The following is a 16,319-nucleotide window of genomic DNA, read 5'->3' on the forward strand; positions in this document are numbered from 1 at the left end:
AGTTCAACAAGAGATACAAGTCTGTTTGCTTGTCTGACTGATTTAAAGAAATGGCAGCCCTCTTGGATGAATTGTGAGAAGCTGGAATCTAGAGTGTCGGTGACAACTCTGTTCAGCACTTATGCCTCCTAACAGGGGGTCTGGATTTTGTGCTCACACCATGAATTGTAAAGAAGGAACTCTAGCAAATAATTTGTTTTTGTTTTTGTTTTTTGTGCAGCGCAACTGGGACAGTCGGTGTCATGGAGGGAGTCAGGAAACCTTCTATCCAAGGGGATAGAAAGAACACTAGGTGTTAGAGCAGGAATAAATGCCCCGGGGGGGGGGGGGGAGGCTTATGTATTCAATCAGGAGGTTAAAATTCAAGAATTTGACTGCTTGACTCAACCCAAATCCCTAAAGCCTTGGTTTTCACAGCTCTACAGAATTTTAGAATTGGAAAGAATCTCCATGGTCATTTATAATATTTGTAAAGCACTTAGTCCAGGGCCTATTTGCTATTAGATAGTATACCATAGGTGCTATTATATGGCACATAGTAGGTGCTGTGAAATGCTAGCTATTACATACCTGCCAAGGGGCTATTCAATATCTGCTTGAAGACCTTCCGTGAGGAAGGATCTCCTGGGACCTGAGGCTGCCTGTTCTACTTTGGGACAGTTCATTGCTAGGAGGCCTATCTTGCCATGAAGTCTAAATTTGCTCCTGAGTCTGGTCTTTGGGGCTAAAAAGAACAGATCTTGTTCCTGTACTACTTGATGGTCCTTCAGATACAACACCAACCCAAGGTCCTGTGGCTTCCTCTGTTATGTTCTGAAGTTTATTGACTAGGCAGAACAGAAAGGAGCTGTCATCTCCAAATTCCCAGAAGCTGGGCCTCTTAATGCAGCCCAAAATCTCATTAGTTTTTTTCATTGCTATATCATACTATTCATATTGAGCTTATATAGTTCAATAAAATTCTCAGATTTTTAAAAAAACAGACATCTAATCATGTCTTCCCAGTTCTGTACTTGTGAAGTTGATTTTTTGAATCATGCATAAGAATTTACATTTATCCCCTGCTGAATTTCATCCTTTCAACCTTCTAGAGGAGATGGGAAAGGAAAGGATCAAGAGTCAGAATTGTTGTTTAGTCACTTCTCAGTTGTGTCCAACTCTTCCTGATTCTTGTTGGAGTGGCTTGTTAGAATGTTTTGCCATTTCCTTCTCCAGTTCATTTTCCAGATGAAAAAACTGAGGCAAGCAGAGTTAAGTGACTTGCCCAGGGTCATGCAACTAGTATCAAAGGCTGGATTTGAACTCAGGAAGAGGAGACTTTCTAACTCTGAACCCTGTGCTCTATTCCCTGTGCCACCTAACTACCCAGGGTCAAAACAGGCAAGGAAGATAGCCAACTCAGTCTTCTCATGTTCAACTCTTGTGATCCTCATCTCCACCAATAGCATGATCATGAATAGGGTCTTGCAAGCCCCTTCAAGACTCAGCCACTCTCATTGGGTTTCTGTAATTAACATTACTAATACTGAACTCCCTGGGCATGAAAGTGAGGGATAGAGGGCACTGCCAAATGGTTCAACATTAAAAACCAGTATAGTTTTATTCATGGTATTGGCTTTAAAGAAGATGCTTTGCCATCTGTTTTACTACTCTACCCTTAGGACTACTGTGCCCTTCTATCTGCCTTGGAGCTAAAAATTCCTATGTTGTTTCTCCCATTACAATATGAGCCCCTTGAGACAAGAAACTGTCTCTACTTTTCTGTATGTATGTCCAGCACTGAGGACATCGCTTTACACACAGTAACCATTTAATAAATGTATGTGGGATGAGAGGCAGAACTGTAATACCCATCAGGCTACTTGTAGAGGGAGCCCTGAGACCTTCAAGTTCCTCTTCTGAAGGAGCCAGCTCTGCTTCTCAGATGTCCCTCCACAGAACCTGGTGCGTTGCTTTTCCTGGTGTGGGTACCCAGTTAATGGGTCTTGCCTAACTGCTTAAATTATCCACTCAAAAGACCTGGGAAATGTTTATCACTTCTAGACTGTGGGAAAGAAAAGACAGGGTGAAATAATAATAACTCATTTCTGTGATGCTTTCAAGTTTGCACAATGCTTCATGTTCCTTATCTCCTAAGATCCTCAGAGCAATTTTGTGTTATTATTACCCCTCATGGCAGATGAGGAAACCGAGGCCCAGAAAGTTAGCAACTTGCCTAGGGTTAAAAAGGGAACAAATATCAAAGGCAGAATTTGGACCTGAGTCTTGCCGACTTCAAATCCGGCACTCTGCCACCCACTCTGTAGGCTGCCTTTGCGTACATAACCCTGAGGACCTTCAATCAACAGGTACTGATACTTTCTTAGATGAAGTACTCAGTTTGGTGATGATACTGTACCAAGATACCTGAGGAAGAAAGGGGGGTGTCCAAGAACCAGCCACGTTAGATTCTAGCCATAGAACACCAAATGGTCACTTCCACCATGTCTAATCAGGCTAGAGTGGATGGGATACATTTCTGAGGTCAGGAAAGGACATTGCAAAGTTACCCAGGATTCTCTTTAGCCTACACTCTATGGACTAGCAGTGAGAACTTAGTATTCTTTGCCTCCTAGTTCTCTTTAGTACATTTGCATCACAGTCTGGGGACTTGGCATGGCCTACCATCCATAGAGTACTACCTGTGGCTTTTAAGGTAAATGCTAAAAGCCATAATGTGCTTTTGACGGTTCTTGAATCAGGGTTCTTGAAGGAAGACCAAGATGGCAGCCCAGCAAAGAGGTCAGCTGCTGGTAAGCAGCAACTGACCATCTCTAAGAGAAAAAGAAGAGACTACAACTGGGTAGCATGGTAGATCTCAGGCATGTAACTACTTGTGAAAAGTACCTTGCTAGAAAACAGAACACTTCCATCCTCTCAGAGAAAAAAGATAAATACGTAAAAGGAGAGGCAATATAGAAAAAAGTAGATTTTGGTTAACTGTCACTATTTCCTTAGACCCCACTGACTCTTTTGCTTCTACAATTTGAATTCTGTCCCCTGAAGTCAAGTAGCATTGTATCAAGAAGATATACTCTTGTCTGGAAGTTCATGAACTACAGAAAAAAACATTTCATTGAATTTTAAGATACGTATCTTAAAATGTGTGTATGTATATCTATATATGTATATATGTGTATGTATACATATATACACACAGAGAAATTATATTGTTCTAGAATCTTATAACAAATCTAAGGTTATTTTCATTGAAGCCTAGTGTCTGAACCAAGGGACGGATAGTCCCATTGTCCTCAGTCCTGGTCAGACTGTACTTGGAGCTTTGTCAACAAGCCAAATAAATGGGCATTATTAGGCACCTTCTATATGCCAGACCCTAGGCTAAGTAGTAGGTATACAAAGAAAGGCCAAAAAAAAATGCCAAGGTACTCATAATCTAACGCAGGCAGAAACAAGAATTATACAAGATAAATTGGAAATAATAGTCAAGTTTAGACCACGAGGTCATATGCCCAGGATGGTTCTTGACCTAGTGGCAACTTATCCAAATTATAGGTATAGCATTTAAGAGAAAAATTCAGCCACTAATATATTAGTCTTGCAAACGTTAACCTAAAACAACAGTGAGAAACAGCAGAGACGCCAGTGCCGTTGGATCAAAGAGTATGTGGAAGGAGTTTGGGCGACGTGCTTTAGGAAGGGAGGACCTTGAGAAATTGAACTGTGTCCAGAGGAAAACAACCAGGGAGGTGGGAAGACTGGAGATCCATTTCACATGAGGACTGGTTAAAGGAACTAGAAATGATTAGACAAGAGAAGATCTGATTGAATCTGAAGGTAGGGAGGGGAGGGACAAGATTGTCACGTGGAAGAGGAATTGAGTTTTGTTTTGCTTGTTTCAGAAGACAAGATTCAGGACAGTGGAAGGAAGTGAGAAGAGTTTAACTCAATGTAGGATACATTTTGCTAATGATTAGAGCTCCTCAAAGGTGGAACAGTCCCATTCTTCCCCACCTCCTTCAAAAAGTAAAGCATTTTTCCCCTCTGAAGGTCTCTAAGCAAAGGCTGACTCATCTCATGTCAGAAATTTCAAAGGAGAGGTGTGTAGATTTGGCTCAGTCACTTTGAGGTTTCCTTCAAAAATAAAAATCTAGTGATTGCTGTCTATTCGAACCAAGACAACTCTGAGTTAAGGTTTCACTGGATTCCCCTGAGCAGTTAGATGAATTGCTGAGAGGCCCAGCCAGTATGAGGCTTAAACAGCTAACTCTGCTCCCTGGCCACTATAGCACACAGCCTCGCATCATTCTGTGCTGTTATTACAATTACTTTTATTAAGTCTTTGGTAGATGTTGTGATTAAAAAATGTGTCACCCGTTGGCTAGACTGGTTATGAATATCTCTGGGCCTTAGCCAATAGGTGTATAGCTTTCATCAAGTCATTGCCTGAGGCCTCAGGAGGACTTGTCAAAGTAGATGCCATGTGTCAGAAGAGGACTTTGGTAGAAGATAGCATTGATACCCAATTTAAACTTTCATTGATTTTCTGATGCTCTCAAATTGTAGTAAACCATGTGGTGAAAATATGTAGGGACTTTGAGTATGTTGCCCATGCACCAATTTTCATCCATTCTCAGAAGAGATTCTTTGGAAATTGGCTCTAAGCAAGTGAAAAAAGAGTGCAGAGAAACCTGAGTAAAAAGTTAGTTTATGGATACTTCAAGCAGCCAGGTGGTACAGTAGGTAGAGTACTGGACCTGGAGTAAGGAAGACTCATCTTCCTAAGTACAAATCTAGCCTCAATTACTTCCTAGCTGTGTGACCCTGAGCAAGCCACTTCACCCTGTTTGCCTCAGTTTCCTCATCTGTAAAATGAACTGGAAAAGGAAATAGTAACCCACTCCAATATCTTTGCCAAGAAGACCCCAAATGGGGTCACAAAGAATAAGACATCACATTAAAAAAAACTGAACAACAAAAGATACTTAAAGAGATGTGATTGAGAAACATAAGACAAAGATTGGTGATAGAACACATCAGCCTAAATCTGGAATGTTAGAATGAGTTAGGCTCATGAGCCCTCAGTTGGGACATGGGAGCTGGTACAATTTCACTAGCTTTTTAAAGTAAGTAGACAGGCTGACTCAGCCTGGGGAAGACCCAGAAATGGGGTGTTTCCAAACTAAAGGAGCATCTACAGCTCAGTCATCAAGTGCCCCATAGTTTGGAAGGCAGGCTCTGAAATGACCTGCTGCAGCATCTCCTCTATGCCAAACTTTAATTACAGCTTTGATGTCCCCAGTGGGATTCATTTTGGCATTGTGGAATTCATCTTGTGAATATGCCTTTTCCCCCCCTTTGATGTGAGACTAAGCTAAAAATACTGACATTCTTCTCCTGTGTGGGAGTGTCCCTTACATACTCAAAGCCTCACTTCCTCCTCCTTTCCCACCCATGGAGTCCACCGGAAAACAGTGTTCTGAATGTCACAGTTCTGTCCTAGTGACAAGAATGAGGCTGTCTAATTTTTTGCACAAATAAAGTCAGATTTAAGTAAGTGGAAAAACATTAGTTGCTCATGGGTAGGCCGTGCTAATATAATAAAAATGACAATTCTACCCAAATTAATATACTTATTTAGTGCCATACCAATTAAACTATCAGACAATTACTTTCTAGAGCTGGATAAAATAATATCAAAATTCATTTGGAAAAACAAAAGGTCCAGAATATCAAAGGGACTAATGAAAAGAAATGCTTGGGAAGGTGGCCTAGCGCTACCAGACCTCAAACTGTACTATAAAGCAGCAATGATCAAAACCACTTGGTATTGGCTAAGAAACAGAGAGGTAGACAAGTGGAATAGACTTGGCACTCAAGATGCAGTAGGCAAGGAATATAGCAACCTTCTGTTTGATAAACCCAAGGACCCCAGCTTCTGGGATAAGAATTCATTGTTTGACAAAAATTGCTGGGAAAACTGGATAACAATGTGGCGGAAATTAGGCATAGACCCATACCTGACACCGTACACAAGAATAAAGTCCAAATGGGTACATGATTTAGGTATAAAGATTGATACCATGAATAAACTGGAGAAGCAAGGAATAGTGTATTTATCAGATCTATGGAGAAGGGAAGAATTCTTTACTAAAGGAGAGATAGAAAGCATTATGAAATGCAAAATGGATAACTTTGATTACATTAAACTGAGAAGTTTTTGCACAACCAAACCCAATGCAACCAAAATCCGGAGGGATATAGTAAATTGGGAAAGAATTTTTACAGCTAAGCTCGGGGATAAAGGCCTCATTTCTAGAATATATAGAGAACTGACCCAAATGTATAATCATACAAGTCATTCCCCAATTGATAAATGGTCAAAGGATATGAACAGGCAATTTTCAGAAGAAGAAATTAAAGCTATCTATAACCATATGAAAAAATGCTCTAAATCACTATTGATTAGAGAGATGCAAATCAAAACAACTCTGAGGTACCACATCACACCTATAAGATTGGCAAACATGACAGAACAAGAAAATGATAAATGCTGGAGAGGATGTGGGAGAGTTGGAACACTAATTCATTGTTGGTGGAGCTGCGAGCACATCCAACCATTCTGGAGAGCAATTTGGAACTATGCCCAAAGGGCTACAAAAATGTGCATACCCTTTGACCCAGCAATATCGCTACTAGGACTATATCCCCAAGAGATCGTAAAAATGGGAAAGGGTCCCACATGTACAAAAATATTTATAGCAGCACTCTTTGTAGTTGCCAAAAACTGGAAGTCAAGGGGATGCCCATCAATTGGGGAATGGCTGAATAAATTATGGTATATGAATGTAATGGAGTACTATTGTGCCATAAGAAATGATGAACAAGAAGACTTCAGAGAGGCCTGGAAGGACTTATATGACCTGATGCTGAGTGAAAGGAGCAGAACCAGGAGAACTTTGTGCACAGCAACGACCACAGTGTGTGAGAGTTTTTTCTGGTAGACTTGGAATTTTGTAATAACGCAAAAACTTCTTATAAAAAAAAAAAATCCCAAAGGTGGTTCTCAAGGCAAAATGCCTTCCACACTCAGAGAAAGAAATATGGAAAGTCACTCACAAAATGTAGCAGATCATGTTTGTGTATTTGTATGTGTTTGTGTATCATGTTCTGATTTGTTATACGATTTCTTTCATTTATTTTCGTCTGACTACATAGCATGACTGTAGTGAAAATATACTCAATAGGAAAGTATATGTAGAATCTATACAGAATTGTATGCAGTCGTGGGGAGGGAGGGGGGTAGTGGGGGGTAGGTGGGGGGAATAAAATCTCAATTGTATGGCAGTGATTGTTAAACATTAAAAAATAAAAATAAAAAAAATAAAAAAAAAGAATGAGGCTGTCTAGAGGAAGGGTTTCTGGAAATGTGAGAACACTTGAAACTATGTTATATGGTGATCGATTCATGGAACTATGAATTTTTAGCCTGCAAAAAAGAATAATTAGGAGGGACATAATTTTTAAAAAGTTTTATTATTAACAACCAACATAAACATTTCAACATACAGAGAACAAAAAAGAAAATTTTATATGAAGCTAAGCTACATAATAGGCAAAGGCTTCAGGACCTGTGATTTCATTGGGATAGGGAATTGTCTGATAAAGAAACTCCCTCTGCCAATGCAGGTTGGTACCTTCTCTGCTATATATAGTCTTAGAAAGTGGCCTAGAGCACTGAAAGGTCAAGGTTATGACTAATCACCACTTCTATAACATGGTAAGGTTATATATAAAATAACAACAGCGATTTATATGGTGCTAAAAGTAGAATGAGATGTTTCTGGAGCTAGAGACTTCCCTAGAGGTCTTCAACCCAAAGCTGGATATTCATTTGCTGGAGATAATGTAGAGGATGTTCCTTATTAATTAGGGGTCAGACATACATGGTTCTGTCATTCCCCAAGATCTTGGTTTTTTGGGAAAGTCAAATGAGCTATTGCAAACCTTAATGTGCATGATAAATGTCACTTATCATTATGGAAAATTTTAGACATGAGGAATAATGAATAGTAAGAACTGAAAGAATGGTAAGAAGAGTTGTAGAGTATGATGCAGAATGAAGAAAACAGAGCCAAAGGATTAATCTACATGGACTACAAAAGGTCAATACAGCAACCCTTAAAATCAACAAAGCTTAGCCAAAAAGAAGAAAAGATATCCCAGAACACACATTCTTCTTTTACTCTTGGGAAGTAAAAAAGTAGAAGATAGTTATCAGTTGTAATCATACTATCTGGTGATTTTCAGGAAATGTACAGGGGTGGATGGGTATGATTGGGTGCTTGTGGGGAAACATCTGTTGTATAAAAACAACAAAACACATCAATAAAAAACTAAAATAAAGGAACAATATCTAAACAATATATAAGTAAACATCTATTACAAAAAACTCTTTGAGGCTAGATATTACAAAATAAAGGAATAGTGTAAATTGAGGAAAGTTAATCTATTTGAGGCAGTTAAGTGGTACAGTGGATAGAGCACAGTGCCTGGAGTCAGGAAGATTTATCCTCCCAAGTTCAAACCTGGCCTCAGACACTTACTAGCTGTGAGACCCTGGGTAAATCATTTAACTCTATTTGCCTCAGTTTCCTTATCTGTAAAATGAGCTAGAAAAGGAAATGGTAAACACACTCCAGATCTTTGCAAGGAAATTCCAAATGGGGTTACAAAGAGTCAGGCATGACTGAAATGACTGAACAACAAAATAGGTATTCTAGGTATTGTGGTTGGAGTGCTAGACTTGAGTCAGGGAGACATAGGTTCAAATCCACCTCAAATTATTATAAGCTTTGGGGTGAGTCATTTTAACCTCTCTTCACCTCAATTTCTCCAACTACAAAATAGAGACAAACATACCACCTCCCTCACAGGATCATAAAGATCAAATAAAATACTATATCTTACTTTGCCAGGCTTAAGATATTATGGTCCAGTACTACTCTTATTATCCCCATTTTATAGACATAAGAAAACTGAGGCTCAGGGACTTGGTTATGAACACAAGGTTGTTGTACAGTAGAAAATGCACTCAATGGGGAGTCAGAAGGTCTGGATCCAAACCCCTCCTCTCACTACCTGTATGACCTTGGACAAGTTATTTGACTTTCTTGAGTCAGTTATAGAATGCGAGAATCAGACCAGATGGCTTCTAATTCTTTAAATCCATGATAATGATTATCATAGACGTCTGTAAGTAATCACCATGACTAATATAGCATCTTAAGGTCTGCAAAGTATTTTATATATATAGTAAACAATAATAAAGCAATTTATATAGTGCTCTTACATATGCTATCTCATTTGAGTCTTATAACCACTCTTTGAGATAGGTGCCACTATTATTTCCATTATAAAGATTAGGAAACCGAGGATAAGAGAGACTATGTGACTTGCCCAGGATCACACAGCTAATAAGTGTCTGAAGCAGGATTTGAATTCATGTGTCCCTGACTCCAAGTCCAGCATTCTATTCATTCTACTTTCTATGGATCAAAGATGGAATATGAATTTAGGTCTTTCTGACTCCCAAGTACATTAAATGTGTCTACCAGGGATATTGGCATTTATTCACAGTCATCATAGAAATTTCAGTCCAGTTCTCCCAGCAATATGACAGACTGAAAAAAGAGTATCCCATATGGGTTTGTGTATACACATGTATATGTGTGTGTGCATATAAATATGTATACATGTATGTGTATGCATGTATGTGTATTCACATATACATGTGTGTACGTGCGTGTGTTTATACGTGTATGTACATACATACATACACACCCTTATATGTTTGCATTTTGTCTCCCCTAATAGAAGGTAAAGAGAGCAGAAACTGCTTAATGTTATGTCTTTTTTTTTTAAAATCCTTGGGGATTCGTTCAATGCCTGGTACACGGTAGACTTTTAACAAATCCTGGTTGCCTGAGTAATTGCTTATTCACAACGTAGATGATGTTGAAGGCCTAAAATGTGGATTTGTTCAAGAGGGTTTGGAGTTTTATGCCAATCGTATCTTTATTCAATGCTCTGTTTTTCAGAAATAACAGGGAGAAGCTGAGTGAGCTGAAAAGCAGCCATGGCGTCCGATGCTAGCCACATGCTGGAGGCTGCCCTGGAACAGATGGATGGAATTATTGCAGGTAGGGGGCTTTGGAATCAAAATAACCACATGTGGATCATTTCTGAATTGTTTAAAATGTTTTCTCACAAGCATAAAGTATGGCTAATTTTGAGGCATTTCTAGTGAGAATGTTGATGTATCAGAAAAGCCCTGTGGGTGGAGAGCTGGCCATGGAATCACGAAGACTTCCATTCAAATCTTGTCTCTCAATGCAAGCTGGCTGTGTGACCCTGGGCAAGTCATTTAACTTCGGTGCTCCAAGCAACCCTTTAAGACCTTCAACTTCAGATCTGCATTAATAGAGAGATTATTGTCACAGGAAGTTTCCTACCAGTGAAATCTTAGGTCAGGGTCAAAAAAAACAAATGTACTTAAAAACACCATTTTTCTGTGAAAGGAAACATGGAGCAGTGGAAATTAAGTGCTGATGCATAGCACGTATTTAGAGTCCTAACTTCTAAATTGCAGTGGATGTTGCGATCGAGTGACAATAAGTAGTTGAATTCATTAGCTCATGTTTAGTGGGGAAAGTCAGCCCGCAAGTTCTCTGTCTGCCCAGCTGTTTGACATCTTCTTTTCCTCATTTTGTTTCCACTTTTAGCCAACCATTGGTTAAAGTCTATATTTGGTAGCCTGTGCCTTCATTCATTCACCAGTTAGGCCCTTTAATATAAGAGATATGGTAGGAAAAAAGCACCCTGATCACCCTGATCAGTAGAAATGCTTATCATTTTGTGGATTTCCCAGATCAATGGACTCTCTAGGTTGAGGCCTACCCAGAGCATTTTTCACGTTTTAGTCCTTTTTGAAAATGTTTCTGAAACTTAGGAGTCAGTACAAAGCAGTGAACAAGGGAACACAGCAGAATCTCCCACTTTTAATCAGAGAATCTGGGAGGTAGACATGACCTTTGAGAGTATCTAGTCTGGGTTTCTTAACATGGGATTCATAGACCCATTAGGGGTCTGTGGGTGCATTTCAGGGGTCTATGAAGTTGGGATGGGAAGAAAAAAATCTCATTTTTATTTTAATATAATTGGTCTCATTTAAAGACATCATTCTGAGAAATACTATTCATAAGTTATACAAGATTGCCAAAATGGCTCTATGATGTTATAAAGGGTAGGAACATCAGATTCAGGTTTTTTTTACAGATGAGGAAGCCAAGGCAAGGAAAGGGGAAGTGACTTTGGATCACAGGATTACATAGAATTAGAGCTAAAAGGAACCCTAGAGGTCACGTCATCCACCAGCCTTGTTTAACAAATAAGAAACTGAGTCACAGAGAGGTTAAGATTCCCCCAGGTAGCAAGTAACAAAGCCAAGATTTGAAGCCAGGTCTTCTTACTCTAATTGTATTGTGTTCTCTCTGCTATACTGCATGCCCCAGGTCACATAGTTGGTAGCAGAACTGTGCTTGAACCAACCGGGATCTTAAGGTTTCTGTTCTTGTCTTCCACTGTACCACTGCTATAGATACTGCTTGCTGGGTTTTATTGGGGATGTACAAACACTGATGATTGGCATGGGCATATTTTATATCTTGCAATTTTGCCAAAAGTGAATTGATTTAATTCCTGATGTTCCTGTTTCATTTTTTCTTTTATTTTTTTTTTTGGTCTGTAACATATTAAGTGCTTAGTAAATATCAGTTCATTGATTGATTATGCTTTAGGTTTGGACTAGATGACCTTTGAGTTTTTTTCCACTTCTGAAATTTTATATTATATTAAGTCAGTACAGATCTCCCTGTTTTTTGGATCTTCTATATATTTCCTGTTTTTATTCTTTTTGTACTTTGGGATAGCTTTGTGATTGGTTAACTCCTTCTTATATTGAGCCAAAATCAGCCTCTCCGACAGCTTCGTCCCTATTGGCTTTATCTTTTGAGGGCAAACAAAAGAAGCCTTAGAACTCCTCTAAGTGTATCAGGGCTTCAAACTCCCAGTCAAGCAAGTTTGTGTCTCGGGAATGGCGGCTTCTTGGTCTTTTTTGTAGGTAGCTTGAGGGCATAAGGATCTTCCCATCTTTCTAGAATTACCTGACAAGGTCACTGACATTGAATTCTCTTTTTTCCAGATTCTCAGAATATAAAATATGAATAAGATTATAATTTAGAAGGCAAGAATTTCACTGAGTAATCTACTCTTGTAAAACAGGAAATGTCAGTCCGTTAGTCATCCAATATTTATTAGGTACCTGCTATAGGTCATGCACTCCATTAAGCACGAGGGATACAAAGAAATGCAAAAAAAAAAAAAAATCTCTTGCCCTCAAGGAACTTAATCACAATCTAATAGACAATATCTAAACATCTCTGTACCAACAAGATATGTGCAGGGTAAACTGGAGGTAATTAAGAAAGAGAAGGCATTAGCATTAAGGAGGACTGTGAAATTCATTAAAATGGAGCTGTTGATTTTTTACTTGAAAATCAAGAACATTTAGGAATGTGGGGATTGATTTCTCTGGTTTTATAGACAGACATTGTTGTGCTGCTTTTGTGATTCGGACCCTCCTGCTCTGCTGGAAGCAAGCAGGAGCACCACTTACTTTTTACGCGGTCCATACAGTGTCTTTTTACTCCAACATACATTTCACCCACAAAGGGATCTAGAAGCCAATGTTTCATGAGGACACTTGAGTTGCACTCCACCCTATTCTTCTCACTCTCCATAGTACTTCACTTGGTGATCTCATCAGCTCCATGGATTTAATGATCACTTCTCTGTCGGTGATTCTCGTATCTACTGTAGCCTCTTGGCTGTTGTACAATTTCACATTTCCAGTCCCCTTGGAACTTAATATCTAGTAGCCATTTTAAATCAACATGTCCAAAACTGAACCTGTTACCTTCCTCCCTAAATCCCACCCTGTCCCACCCCTCCAGCATCTTCCCTCTCACCGTAGAGGACAATACTATCCTCCCAGTTTATTAGAATTGAAAACCAGGGCACTGCTGTGAATAAAATTCTGAGAGACATAGCTCTGGATATTAAAAATCAATATATTAACTAGGCCATCCAATAACCAATAAATTAATGGCCAGTGGTCTTTCTTGGTGACCAAAGACAAAAAGGGAGTCTCTGGCTCCCGATAAGTGAAAAACAATGCTAATTGGTGGGTAGACCAGGAGTCCTTAGTCAGTCACAGTTACTTCATCGTTAGGGAGGGGGAATCCTCTGAGGGGAGTTGCCTGGTTATGAGGTAAAGCAGCCTCCAGCAATTCAGGCAGAGATCCCCTCCCAGACCAGGATCTCTCTGACTTTATTTCTTCTTCATGAGCTAGGTCACCCCAAACTCCAATGAAGAGACCAAAGGGAGAAGACAAGGTAATGGGATAGGGTAAATAAAGAGGCTAAGAAGGAAACTAGTGACTAGAAATAAGATGGAGGAAAATTCACAAATAGTAATCATAGTTTTGAATGTGAATTAGAAAAAATAACAAAATTCATATGGAAAAACAAAAAGCCAAGTATATCAAAGGAAATAATGAAAAAAAATGTAAAGGAAGGAGGATTAGCAGTTACAGATCTTCAATTGTCTTTTAAGGCAGTAATTATCAAAGCTTTCTGGTACTGGCTAAGAAATAGAAAGGTAGATCAATGGAACAGATATGTAATTTACAGCCACAAATAAACATAATAATCTCGTATTTGATAAGTTTAAAGACAAGATTTTGGGATAAGAATTCATTATTTGGTAAAAAATTGTTGGGAAAACTGGAAAGCAGTATGGGCAAAGACCAATATCATAAACCATTTCCCAAGATGAGGTCACAATGAATACATGACCTAGATATAAAGAGAGAATTTACAAGAAATTAGAAGAACATGGAACATATGCTTATCAGATTTATGGATAGGCAAACAATTTACGAATAAACAAGAGATCTAGAACAACATTCAGTATAAAATGGTTAATTTCATTACATTAAATTAAAAAGGTTTTGTACAAATAAAACAAATGTAGCCAAGATCAGAAGGAAAGCAGAAAATTGGGGGAAAATTTCTATAGACAGTTTATCAGATAAAAGCCTCATATCTAAATATATAAAGAATTTTGTTAAATTTATAAGAATACAAGTCATTCCCCAACGGATTAAATGGTCAAAGGATATGAACAGGAAGTTTTCCAATAAAGAATTTGAAATAATTTATAATCATATAAAAGTGCTCTAAATTATTACTGATTAGAGCAGGGGTAAGGACCCTGTGCCCTTGAGGACACAGATGGCCCTCTAATTCCTCACGTGTGGCCCTTTGACTAAAAATTAATTAAAACCGAGGTTATGTGATTTCTTTAAATTCTTTAATTTCCTGATAGCTTGATAAAGGAAGTGATGTATTTATGAGATCTACTTCCTTATCAAGACTATTTCAGACCATTCTTGTAATTCTTGATATAGTTCAAATATGCATACTATTGTGAAATCAGACATGATTTTAAAATAAGTCTTTAATTGAGATTTAGTTTTTGTGGGAGCTTCATGTCAGTAAATCACTACTATCTTCAATATTTAAATTGGTTTTTTTGTCTTAAGCGTGGATAAAGTTTTAATTCCAAGGTGTCTTCAGTATTATTGTAACCATTCATGACATTATATCCTCACTCTTAAATGTATTTATGCTCAATAAATACTTCTCAGAAGGATATAGTTTAATAACATTTCCTTCAACCTAAAGGCTCCACCAAAACCTCAAATTTGCTGATGACAATGTGTCATGGACAATGACAGTATAGTAGAAATGCACTAGTTAGGGTGCCAGACTTATGGATAGGTGAACAGTTAATGAATACACAAGAGATACAGAGCAATAATAAGTCTCAACTCTGAGTGTCTGCCAACTGACTAGCGGGGATCATGATGTTAGATTAGTCATTTCAAAAAACTAGTGTGAAAGATTATCTCATTGTTCATACGTTTGCTTCTGATTTAACACTCTCAAGGCTTTCTGTTTTACCATATTCTTTGTAGGTCCTTCTCTCAACTTTTTTAATCTGGTCTTTATATTTTACTAGCTCTGAATCAAGTCTACAAATCTTGTCAATTGATTCTGCTGTGCTGTCAACCTATCAACTTATGTGATGCAGCCTATCAGCTTGGGTGGTGGTACCTTGGGCTTTCATTTTTTCGGCTACAGAGTGGTTCTTCTCATTTCACTCTTCATTATTTCAAGAAAGTCTTTCCAAGTTTCCATTTTAGGAAAAACCAATCATTCATCCTTTCTCATAGTACAATAGTATTCCATCACAATCATAGACCACACCTTGTTTAGCCATTTCCCAATTGACGGGCATCCCCTCCATTTACAATTTTTTGATAATTTTTTTGCCGCCACAAAGAGAGCTGCTATAAATATTTTAGAACATATGCGTTCTTTTCCTTTTGGCCCCAATCACCTTGGGAAACAGACCTAATAGTGCCATTGGCTGGGTCAAAGGGTATACACAGTTTTATAATTCTTTGGGCGTAATTCCAGATTGCTCTTCAGAATGGTTGTATCAGTTCACTGTAGCAGAAATGTGCTTGAACCAACCGTGATCTTAGGATTTCTGGTCCTGTCTTCCACTGTACTCTATTGATAGAGTCTTTGACACTCCCCAACCTCCCACCTCCCCTCAACTGTTCTTTCAGAGAGTACTGAAGGTTGGGGGTTGGTGAAAACATCTTGGAATTGCTAGTCTCTTTCTCAGTTAATTATTTTAATGGCAATATTTAGGCAACAAGTCTATATGCCTAGCATGGTTCTTTACCTTGTGATAGTTTACCCAAATTATAAGTAGAGCATTTAAGCACTTGCAAACCTAAACCTAAAAACAACAATAAATGTCATACAGTTTTTAAGATGTAATACATTTTCGTTTTCTCTATGATTTAAAGAGAGAACCTTATGGAGACAGAGCCAAGAAGAATAAAATAATTCATTGAATAGTTGAAATAATTTCACTTATAAAAACATTCCAGTGCAATATGGCCATCCAAGCTGGGCAGAGCCATAAATTCCCCAGTTAATCCTGCATACCAATGCTAGATTGGTCAGTGCTTTTAAAAAAGTGTGTGTGTGTGTGTGTGTGTGTGTGTGTGTGTGTGTGTGTGTGTGTGTGCATGTGCGTGCTCATACATATAAATATT

The 16,319-nt window shown here is 38.4% G+C and overlaps 1 protein-coding gene across 7 annotated transcripts in view; it reads left to right on the top strand.

Annotated features, from left to right (window-relative positions):
- The window catches only part of PPFIBP2 (PPFIA binding protein 2), a 192,679-nt gene that overhangs the window by 42,552 nt on the left and 133,808 nt on the right, over nucleotides 1-16,319 (top strand). For all 7 annotated transcript variants that reach the window (XM_072619692.1, XM_072619701.1, XM_072619702.1 and 4 more), the window contains exon 2: nucleotides 10,101-10,202. In XM_072619692.1, the coding sequence (XP_072475793.1) occupies nucleotides 10,139-10,202 (64 nt within the window). In that variant the 5' untranslated portion in view covers nucleotides 10,101-10,138. The remainder of the gene's footprint in view (nucleotides 1-10,100; nucleotides 10,203-16,319) is intronic.

The sequence above is a fragment of the Notamacropus eugenii genome, chromosome 6, assembly GCF_028372415.1.
Source record: "Notamacropus eugenii isolate mMacEug1 chromosome 6, mMacEug1.pri_v2, whole genome shotgun sequence".
NCBI lineage: Eukaryota > Metazoa > Chordata > Mammalia > Diprotodontia > Macropodidae > Notamacropus > Notamacropus eugenii.